The following is a 12017-nucleotide window of genomic DNA, read 5'->3' as shown; positions in this document are numbered from 1 at the left end:
GGTGATGGTGAGCTGCTTTCTTGAACCACTGCAGTCCCTGTAGTGTAGATACACCCACGGTGCTGTTAGGGAAGCGAGTTCCAGGATTTTGACCCAGTGACAGTGAAGGAATGGCGATACATTTCCAAGTCAGGATGTTGAGTGGCTTAGAGGGGAACTTCCAGATGATGGTGTTCCCATGTGTTTGCTGCCCTTGTCCTTCTAGATGGCAGTGGTTATGGGTTTGGAAGATGCTGCCTAAGGAGCCTTGGTGAGTTTCTGCAGTGCATCTTGTAGATGGTACATACTGCTGCCACTGTTCGTCGGTGGCAGGGGGAGTGAATATTCATGGAAGAGGTGCCGATCAAGCGGGGGGCTGCTTTGACCTGGGTAGTGTTGAGCTTCCTGAGTGTTGTTAGAACTGTACTCATTGAGGCAAGTGGACAGTATTCCATCACACTCCTGACTTGTGTCTTATAGATGGTGGACAGGCTTTGGGGAGTCAGGAGGTGAGTTACTCACCACAGGGTTCCTAGCTTCTGACCTGCGCTTGTAGCCACAGTATTTATATGGCTGGCCCAGTTCAGTTTCTGATCAGTGGTAGCCCCCAGGATGTTGATAGTGGGGGATTCAGCAATGGTAATGCCATTGAATTTCATGGGGTGATGATTAGATTCTCTCTTGTTGGAGATGGTCACTGCCTGGCACTTGTTTGGCAATAATGTTACTTGCCAATTGTCAGCCCAAGCCTGGATATTGTCCAGATCTAGCTGCATTTGGACACGGGCTGCTTCAGTATCTGAGGAGTCACAAATGGTGCTGAACATTGTGCAATCATCAGCGAACATCCCCACTTCTGACCTTATGATGGAAGGAAGGTCATTGATGAAGCAGCTGAAGATGGTTGGGTCTAGGACACTACCCAGAGGAACTCCTGCAGTAATGTCATGGAACTGGGTTGATTGACCTCCAACAACCATAACCATATTCCTTTATGCTAGGTGTTACTCCAACCAGCAGAAGGTTTTCCCCCTGATTCCCATTAGCTCCAGTTTTGCTAGGGCTCCTTGATGCCACGCTCAGTCAAATGCTGGCTTGATGTCAAGGGCAGTCACTCTCACCTCACCTCAATTGTAAAGAAAAACTCCAGAAACATATTTTAAAAAGAAAATTAAAGAGGATTCCATGTGAAAGACAACAGTAAATAGTGAAAGTTAAGTTGGCATAAAGCTGAACATTAAAATAATGAAATCAGTATGCTAAGAAAGTTCTATGTTATTCATGTTCACGAAGATACGGTAAATGTCAAAAGAGAAACATTAAATCATTTTAATTTATATTGAAGGATAATGCATAATACATTGCAGAATCAGGGTCCAGCTAAAGAAATGTTGAGAACAATCTGTGTTTACAGTAAGTTACCGATATTTATCAAGTGGTCTAATAAGTAAAAATTTCACCAACCCTGTTGTAGTCATCTGATTAGAATGCGATTTGAACTTTCTAGAAGTCCAGAAATCAATCAAGCCTCTAAAAAATATTTCAGTTTATGCCCATTTCGAGACGAATAATTTAATGAAAGATTCCTTAGCTTTTCCTTGTTTCTAGTTTTGAAAGTACAATAATATGTGTATATGGAATTTTGCACCAACACAGACAAATTATTGTACATACTTTTCACTGCTGTACTAGCTCAGACAATGTGATGAAAAAGATTTTTCTCTGGTAAAGCATTTCACTTCTTAAAAACATATCATTGATAAATTTAATACATTGATTCATCACCTACTTGCGAGTACAGAAATTGTTGCTGATTGCTGCTTTGCGTATTTGGCATCTCTGTCCGGTTAAATACGACCTGTCGTGAGGACTGCATTACACTTGCATTTTGGTGATAAGGATTGGAAATCCGGTAAATTTGATTCATATCCAACTGTTGCTGGCACTGTGGTTGCTGCTGTGCAGGCTGTACAGTCACAAGAGATTGCTCTCCCTGACAAACCATTACAATGTTACCACTGGAACATGTTTGTGTGACATGGTCACCACCGCTTGCTGATGATATTATAGGCTGTACAGTAGACACATAGCTGGAGCACATTGAACTAGGTGTATTTGAAACAGTAAGCTGGTTTTGCAATGACCTTCCTTGGACTGCATTCTGCCCAGATTGTTTAAATATTCCTGTATTAATGCTTGAGCCAGCAGTGGGTTGGACACCTTGACTGGTTGTAAGATTAAATACCATCGGTGATGCCTGGTGGAGTGGAACCTGCCCAGTTATGAGCTGCGATGAGCCATGGTTTGTTAATAGCTGCCCTCCTGAAGCATTAACAACTTGTTCCATAACACCCTGGCCAGAAACCAACTGTCCAGCAGAATTCTGATTATTCAAGAATTGTCCTGAAAAAGACTGGGTAGCCAGCATCGTACCGGAAGAATTCCGATTCGTTAGAACACATTCAGAAGCTACTTGGCTAGAGACCAGTTGGGTGGGTACTGTTCGATTTTGAAGAATCTGTCCATTTGCAGTCTGAAGGTGCTGAACAGTTGAATTCATATTTAATGCTAGGCTGGTAGGAATGAAAAACTGGTTCTGGGATACAAGAGGTTCATGTTGTCCAATAGGAGGACGAATTATGATACTGTTTCCAGTTTGATTTAAAACTTGTGGTCTACCGGACTTTCCACGTACCTGTTGCTTTGTAATATTAACACCCAATGCTGGGCCCACTGATGAACTCTGAGAAGAGTTTGTGGAGCAAAAAGGAAGGCCATGCTGCATTTGCTGTTGCTGTAATGCAACTTCATTTTGGAGTTTGAACGCTGTCTGCAATTCCAAGTTGTTGACATTGTAAACTGTTTGTTGCTGATTCATCTGAGCAGGCTTAGGTTGAATACTAAGTGAAATTTTAGACTGGCTTGGTACAGGGCCTCTTTGAATGATAATATTATGCAAAGGCAGTGCTGTTTGAATATTATTACCACTAAAGTGAACAGACATAGGTTGTGGTACCTGACCAATGTTAGAGGTCCCATAGTAAGTGTTTCCATTAAGTGCTGTCACTCTTCTCTGAAGCAACAATCCACCAGTCTCACTTAAGCCAGACGAATTCAAAGACATTTGTTGCTGGTTGGGAAGAGATGACATATTGTAACCACCTAGAGGCACCGAGGTTAGAGCAGTTGGCTGTCCACTGCTCTTCGATATAAACTGAGACCCTTCAAGGTGATTAACAGTCATTACAGGTTGCTGAGCATCTAATGAACTAATCAGCTGAATTGGTCCAATGCCACCAGCTTGGTTGCTGCTGGGTACATGCTGAATGGCAACACTGTTGATGCCCATTTGTTGAAAAAACCCAGGCTGTACATTAGCTTCATTATTTACAAAGGGAGTTCGCAAAACCTGCTGCAAAATGGGAGCCGGTGTTACATTCATCTGCTGCTGTGTCAGGCCTCTTACTGCTGAAGTGCCAGAAGATAACTGTGAAACCTGAGAAAAGGACGCAGCATGAAGCTGAGTTTGAGAAAACTCCTGGGTGGAAGTAATACCGGCTGCCAAATCTGCTTCCTCCTGTAAGGTTTGTTGAGTGATATTGGCCTCTTGAAGAGACTTCTGCAGAATGTCAAAAGGCTGGTCCCCATTTAAGTTTGAGAGAGGTGAAGAGGTATCCAGTTCCTCCAAAACATTCAGACCACTTGCTAATTGCAGTCTTGAGTTGGATTCTTCTCCAATGTGGTTATGTGTATCTTTAGTAGAAGAGGTAGGATCAGCACTCTGAAAAATGAAAGTTGGAACATAATGTAATCATATGTCTAACAAACCTGAAACAAACAACTAGGCTAATTTTTCTTTTGAGAAATTGAGTTTTGGGCAGAATTAGAAAGATTTTAGAAATAGCTGTTAGCAAAAGTTAAAACGAGATGAAATTCCAAGGTCCTTGCTCCATCTGTGGCAGAGTGGGATTTACGGGTGTCCATGGCCAGCACCCAAAACTCCATTCCACGTAGTAAGGATTGCATCATAACCATAATTTGGAGTGCGGGAGGGAGGTGGTATGGTTGGGGATGGGGGTGCAGCCCGCTCCTACAAGTGCACTTTCCCTGTTTCGCCAGCAGAAGTCAGAATGGCTTTTACCCTCTCTACTACAAGACTTCAAAGTCTGGGAAGGGACAAAGAACTGAGTGAGGTCATTTTGTTATGCTCCTAACTAAGTAAAATACAATATTCTTAAAGGTAATCAATCCCATTCTTTGTCTCAGACAGTCTTGAATCTTTATTAACGTCTCAAAGGAACTCATGGCGGTTGTCAGCTAGCAAGACTTCAGTTGAGTTAAATAAGAGCATAGTTACATACGAACGTACGAAATAGGAGTAGTAGCCCATTCAGCCCTTCAACCCTGCTCTGCTATTCAATACGATCATGGCTGATCTGTATGTGTTTCAAGTTCCACATTCCCATCTATCCCAATAACCTTCGATATCCTTACCTAACAATAATTTATCTCCCTCTGCTTAAAAATATTTAATGACCCCACCTCCACCATTTTCTGAGGCAGAGAGTTCCAAGGTCACATAACTCAGAGAAAAGAAAATTCTCCTCATCTCTGTCCTAAATGGACGACCCCTAATTTTAAAACAGTGCCCCCTACTTCAGGATTCACCCACAAGAGATCATAAGACAACCCATTCATTCCAGGTATCAATATAATTGGCTGAATTCCTGGCATAACCCAGAAACTTCCCAGACACACTCCCAAAGGGGTAATCCTTCAACTAGAATTTGCGATAGGCTAGAAAAAGGGCAGAAAAATGGAATTTCCTTGAAGCTGTTTTCATTGGGTTTCCATTACACAGATCATTAAGGGACCATAAAGACTAAGGAAAGTTTCCTTGAGCATAGAGGGCTTCACTGGTTCCCAGCAGCTTAATAAATACATGATAGATGCAATATTGTTAAGGTATAACTGCTGGGTCTTTCATGGCATTGTTCACAGTAAATAGATGATCCATTAGAAAGCTTCTGTCCTCGTAAACAATGAAATACCAGAGTCACACTAATGCTTTTACGACTAGCAGATGTTCCATGTTACTAAAGTTAGGTTAGATGATATGCTGTTTTCTAATCACAATGTTAAAGGCCACAAAAAACTAATTTATGGTCAGGAAACCATGGGTGATGACAGAATTTAACAGCTCTTCAGTCTTCAAGTTACCAATCTGCCTCTCTTTTTAAAAATATCGATAGTAAGGCAACACAGAGGTTAAAAACACTCCAAATCCTATGCCAAACAATATTTTATTCTTCACACATTCGGTCAAGTGTGACACAGAAATTTTAGGTGGCACTAGAGGTATGGCAATCAGGAAATGTGCACAAGATGTACCACTTATATATTATTACACATCTCTTTTGTTATTCACTGTTGAGGATATTGGGATTTGGAAATGTGGAAAGGCACATAGATTCACTGGGGAAAAAAAACTGGGAATAAAACATTTGTTAGGAATCACCCCAAAAACTGTGAAGTAAATATTCTTTGAACAGGAAGTAGATAAATAAATAAAAGTTTCCCCTCACATACCATAGTTAAATGAGCACATCTCTGCAGATAATTTGGAGCAGCAGTTCTTGATACTGCCAAGTATTTAGGATGTGTTTTTTTATATAAAACCGTGGAATTGACCACGTTTAATGTTCTTATTTTCACTCTTCCTGCTTTACTAAATAGCTTTGACACAACACTTAATGTATTCAAACAGAAACTCTTGATAAGACTTTTTAACTTCAAAATTTCTATCCAGAGTCTCCCTCTAAACTTACATAATTATCAGCAGTAACTCTGGATTGATACACCAGAACGATGTTACAAAAGGATGGTTTGGAATTTATATACAATTAATAGAGCATGTTTTGTGAACATTCAGGCCTACAGTCAATCATTCAAAAAAACCTCCAAGTTGCACAGACGTGCATGATCCCAACTGCAACCTACTTGTTTGAATCTCTTCAGGATACAGAAAGGATTACCTCTTGGGACCTGTGTGAACTCAAGGTTTAGGCTTCTTACCTAGGCAGAGACCTTTGACAAAAAAAGCTTGATTACAGGCATTTCAAAAGAATACAACTTGCTGTGTAGCTAAATTGACTATTTTTTGTGGGTCTTTAGTATACGTTCTTAGCTTATGGGAGGGAGCAAGTGCATGGCAGTAAAGAACTTCAAAAATATTTGGGAAAATTTGTCTGGCTCCCCTTCTGTTCTCTGCTGTTGGTAGCTACTGCTGATTGGCTATTTTCCACTGAAGTTTTTTAGAACTGTTAATTGGTAGTTTTCCTGCCTGCCTTGGTATGCGTTAATTGGTAAGTTTAGGACCAGTTCTCATCTGATTTGTCACTGCTTGATATGAAAATGAAATCTGATTAAATCAGGCGTACACTGGCACTAAAATTTGCATTTGTTACATCTGTCAAAGATAGCGTAATAAGCTGAGATGTAGTGCATCTTCTAAATCAAGGTTTCCCAAACCATGGTTTATGACCAGAGATGAGATTCTGGGATCACGAGCTCCAAGGCAGCAATGGCTGCAACTGAGTGCTGACAACTGTGAGGCCCCTTTAAATCCTTGTGTTTTTTCAATTGGTGGGCATGGCCTAATGGACAGATATTTGAGGCCTGATTCCTGCTGCAAAAAAGCCTATGAAATGGTGTGTTTTTTTTTAAATTGCAGTTTTAACACACCCCAGCATGCTACCGCCACGCCTCGCTCTCACAAATCTCTTTCCCCTTCACTCTCACAAATCTCCCCACTTCACTCTCACAAATCCAGCCTCCCCACCCCCTCACCACTCTACTTCCTCCCACCCCACTCTCACTCTGGGGTCACAGCAATTTTCAAGCTTCAAAATGGGATCACAGTGGAAAAAACTTTGGGAAGCACCGTTCTAGATCATGCATAATGCAATCCAAGTGTGTTGATGGATGCTGTGTGCAATGAGTCCAAAGGGATATGCCCGCGTCCTGGATGGTGTCAAGCTTCTTCAATATTGTTGCCATTGCACCCATCCAGAAAAGCGTCTACTCCAGAACTTTGAACATCAGCTTTGCAGATGGTGTCTTAAGTTTTCAAGGGTAAGGTGGTGAACTGCTTGTCACGGAATACCCAACCTATTCTTAATCATTTCAGCTGTCCAATCTTCCTGTTTTCTCTCCTCAAAGAATTTTTGCCTACCCTGAAATAATACAAATTCTATTTGTCGGTCAACATAAAGTTGAGATTGCATTTTTTTAATGTCAGCACTGGTTCAGTGGAAGTTGGGCTGACACTTCAGTGCAGAACTGAGGGAAGGCTGCACTACTGCAGGTATCACCTTTTGAATGAGATATTAAAGTGAGGCCCTAGCTGCCCATTCTGATGGATACAAAAGAACACATGACACTAATCAACCTTTGCATTATTGTTTCCTCAGGCCAGTACTTTTTTTCTATAAGCATTTATCAATTATCACCTCTGGCCTTGGTATGGCAGTGAAGTTGAACAGCAATTTATTCTACAATTTTCATGGTGGACACTTCTTATGCTCAGAAAAAGAACCAGTTGTTTGGGAGAATGCATCAAGCTCTGAGAACACTGCAGGATCAATATCTACTGATGACTTAATTAACTTATGATTCCCAAAAGTTAATTCTTAAGTATACTTCTTCTCAAGGAGAATGCTAGATGTAATCCCAAATGGCGGGACTCCACATGATTAGGCCTATTTTGCTGCTAAATATTAAGAACATCCCTAGGTATCAAGTGTTTCACCATCTCTCAAGGACAATTCAATAACTGACTTGAAAAAGTTTCAAATCACCACCTATGATCAAAAAAAGCTTGAGTAACTCCCCAGCTTCAGAAAAAATGACTTCCAGGAATTGTGTCTGATATACATATGTCAAACAGGATAACCTCACTCATGGTAAACAAACTTACACCAACTTAAATCTATTTAATGCCTTTAGCTTAGAATAACATCCCAAGATAATTCACAGAAGCATAATCAAAACAAAGAAGGAAACATCAGGGTGGGTAATCAAAGGGTTGATCAAAGAAGTGAGCTCTCCAAAACAAAAGGACAGATATAATAAAAAAGTGATATTGAACAGACTGGTCCTTTTAAAACAGGTGTAACATGTCACATTTACAGTAATCTTACTGTGAATACAACCTATTTAAATACGATACATATTTTTTTGAATTTCAGTACTTACAATGGCATCAGCAAAAAGTGAATTAGAGTTGTCAATAGTGCAGGCTGAACCGAGCAAATCATCCTCATCTATCTGTGAAAACCAAAGATCCAAGATCGAGTTGTACTAAACAACAACAAATGGCATTTATAAAGCACCTATAATGTATTACGATGCACCAAGGTCTTTCACAGGAGCAATTAAAAAACAAAATTTGATGTTGAGCCACAAAGAGATACAAGGACAGATGACCAAAAGTGTTCTTTTATTCACTTGCAGAATATGGGTGCCTGGTCAATGACTAATCCCAGAATGTTGATGATGAAGGATTCAACAATGATAATGCCATTGATTGTCGTTGGGAGGTGGTTAGACTCTTGTTGGAGATGATCACTGGCTGGCTGGCTGGCACTTGTGTGGCACAGATGTTACTTCGCCACTTATCAGTTCAAGCCTGGATGATGTGCAAGTCTTTCTGCACGTGGGCATGGACTGCTTCATTTTCTGAGGAATTGAGAATGGAACTGATCAAAGAGGTAGGTTTCAAGGAGTGTGTTAAAGGAGAAGAGAGAGGGATGGAACCAGAGACAATTAAGAAGGGAATTTCAGAACTTAGAGCTTGATAGCTGAAGGCACAGCTTCCAAAGGTGAGGCTAAGGAAATCAAAGATCCACAAGAGGCTCAGAGATCTCGAAGGGTTACAGAAATGGAGGTTAGAGAGATGTCAGATTGTGCAGATCAGTAGCTACAGGCACAATGGCAGCCTTCCATCTCGTGAGATGATGGTTTGCGCCATGGTGGTAAGCAACGTCTAGTGTGGCTCAGGAGCCCCACTCTGGCATGGCAGACTCTGTCACATTTGCTGCAAAGGGAGACAGTGGGCTGAGAAGGCGCAAAATTCACCGGCCTCCGTTTTCTCTGGGCCCTCTTCTCTGCCAGCTGAGCTTTTTGTTTCTGCTTGCCTCGTCCAATGTCCTTCCAGTCAGCCCTTTTAAAATTCTTTTACAGGGTGTGAGCGTCGCTGTATAGCCCAACAGTTATTGCTTACCCCTAATTGCCCTTTGGAAGGTAGTAATGAGCCACTTTCTTGAACCATTGCAGTCCATGTGGTGTGGGTACACCCACAATGCTGTTAGAAAGGGAGTTCCTGGATTTTAAACCAGCGACAGTGAAGGAACGACAATACAGTTCCAAGTCAGAATGGTACGTGGTTTGGAGGGAAACTTGCAGGTGGTGGTGATCCCATGCATCTGCTGCCCTTATCCTTGCAAGCGGTTGCGGGTTTGGAAGGTGCTGTCGAAGGACTCTTGGACTGTTGTTGCAGTACATCTTGTAGATTGTACACACTGCTGCCACTGTGCATCAGTGGTGGTGGGAGTGAATGTTGAAGGTGGTGGACGGGATGCCAATCAAGGGAGCTGCTTTGCCCTGGATGGTGTTGAGCTTCTTGAGTGCTGTTGGAGTTAAGAATGCTATCATACGGGCCTTACTCTGCAATAACCTGCTTACTGACGCTCAATTTGGGTTCCTCCAGGGCCATTCAGCTAATGACCTCATTATAGCCTTGGTCCAAACATGGACGAAAGAGTTGAACTAAAGAGGTGAGGTGAGAGTGACTGCCCTTGACATCAAAGCCACATTTGATCAAATATAGCATCAAGGGTCCCTAGAAAAACTGGAGTCAATGGGACTAAGGCGGAAACACTCCAAGGGTTGAAGTCATACCTATCACAAAGGAAGATGGTCATAGTTGTTGGAGGTTAATCATCTCAGTCACAGGACATCACTGCAGGAGTTCTTCAGGGTAGTGTCCTTGGCTCAACCATCTTCAGCTGCCTCATCAATGACCTTCCCTTTATCATAAGGTCAGAAGTGGGGATGTTCGCTGATGATGCATAAAGTGACTCCTCATATACTGAAGCAGTCCATGTCCTTATGCAGCAAACCTGGACAATATTCTGGCTTGGACCGATACATGGCAAATAACAATCATGGCACACATGTGCCAGGCAATGCCATCTCCACAAAACCATCTCCCCTTGACATTCAATGGCATTAGCATTGCTGAATGCCCCCCACTATCACATTCTGGGGGTTACCATTGACCAGAAACTGAACTGGATCAGCCATATAAATACTGTGGCTACAAGAGGTCAGAGGCTGAAAATTCTGCAGTGAGTAACTCACCTTCTGGATCCCCAAAGCCTGGCCACCATCTTCAAGGCACAAACCAGGTTTGTGATGGTACTGTCCAGCTGCCTGGACGAGTGCAGTTCCAGAGGTCACGGCTGTCAGCAATCGTCTTCCAGTTGTCAGCAACAGTGTCCACCCATCTTCATATTTCACTTGCAAATGTCCTTGTAGCAGAGGTACAGATTCCCAGGAGATCAGAACGCAGTAGCCAGTTCACTGTACAGAAGGTCTTTATGTGTATGGCCGTCATCCATCCGATGAATGTGGCTGAGCCAGTGCAGACATCATTGGTTAGCAATGAGCTTATGCTGATAGAATTAGTATGCTCCAGAACCAAGTTGATGAACCTGTCCTGCCAAAAGATGCCGAGAATACATCAGGAAAGCGAAGGTGGCAACTTCAGCCTTTTCTCCTGCCTGGCAAATGTAGTCCAGATATCACCACTGTAGAGAGGTGCACTGAGGATGCAGGCTTGGTAGACTCGCAATTTGGTGTTCTCAGTCAGGTTGCTGTTGTTCCACACTCTTACTCAGCTTGGACATAACAGCTGCAGCTTTTGCAGTCTGTGTGTTGACTTCAGCATCAATTCACAGATTTCCAGTCACTGTAGAACCTAGATATGTAAAATTATCAACAACCTCCAATGTCACGTTAACAATGCAAATAGCTGGTGGTATGGCAACATCCTAGACCATGACATTTGTCTTCCTGATGCTGACGGTCAAACTAAACTCTATACAGGCATGAGGGAGTCTGTCCATTTGCTGCTGAAGGTGCTCTGGTATGGAATGCTAATGCAATCGTCACTGTAGAGCAACTCTCTGATGAAGACTTGGTGCACTTTCTTCTTGGATCTCAGGGGAGCATGGCTGAACAGCTTTTCACCAGTTCTGGTATGTAAGTAGACACCCTCAGTAGATGACCTGAAGGCATATGACAGCAGCAAAGAGAAGAATATGTCAAAGAATGTCGGTACCAAAATACAACCCTGTTTGACCCCATTGCAGGTCTCAAAGGGTTCTGTTGCTGCCCTATCACAGCTGATCTTACCCATTATGTCATCTTGGAAAGCAGAGGTTGTATTGAGCAGTTTCGGCAAGCAGCCAATTTTCACAACAGCTTAAATAGACCGCCTCTGCTCACATGGTCAAATACTTTGTTGAGATCAATGAAGATAATATATAGTGGTCTCCTTTGTTCTCTTGCAGCTGCACTGGATAAGGTCATGTCAATTGTAGAACTTCCAGTTCCGAAACCACACAGATTCAGGATTCAGCCAGGATCTGCAGTCTGACAAGGGTGACGCAGGCAAATACTTTTCCCAAAATGCTCAGCAGAGAGATGCCTCAATAGTTGTTGCAATTCCTGCAGTTGCCCTGATTCTTGTGCAGAGTCATGATCTTTGCATCACGCAAACCTGAGGCATTGCCCCATCCCTCCAGCAGAGGCAAAGAAGTTCATGCAGATGCTGCAGGAGTGCCAGTTTCTCGTACTTGAGTTCACTTGAGTGTCAGCACCTAGAGCTTTGCCCATGACAGATGAGTCAATAGCTTTGCTAAGTTTCTCCACTGTGGGCTTAATATCCATGACAGGCAAGCTTTCTATGGTGT

General features: G+C 42.4%; 1 protein-coding gene across 3 annotated transcripts in view; it reads right to left on the bottom strand.

Moving 5' to 3' along the window:
* Positions 1-12017, bottom strand: part of bicral (BRD4 interacting chromatin remodeling complex associated protein like) — a 68342-nt gene that overhangs the window by 19234 nt on the left and 37091 nt on the right. For 2 of the 3 annotated variants that reach the window (XM_041176039.1, XM_041176045.1), the window contains exons 4-5: positions 8236-8307; positions 1769-3760 (exon numbers count right to left, since the gene is read on the bottom strand). In XM_041176039.1, coding sequence (XP_041031973.1) covers positions 1769-3760; positions 8236-8307 — 2064 coding nt within the window. The remainder of the gene's footprint in view (positions 1-1768; positions 3761-8235; positions 8308-12017) is intronic. The other variant, XM_041176053.1, reaches the window with a different exon arrangement.

This window comes from Carcharodon carcharias, chromosome 2 (genome assembly GCF_017639515.1).
Source record: "Carcharodon carcharias isolate sCarCar2 chromosome 2, sCarCar2.pri, whole genome shotgun sequence".
NCBI classification, from domain to species: domain Eukaryota; kingdom Metazoa; phylum Chordata; class Chondrichthyes; order Lamniformes; family Lamnidae; genus Carcharodon; species Carcharodon carcharias.
This window is presented reverse-complemented; position numbering and strand designations above follow the sequence as displayed.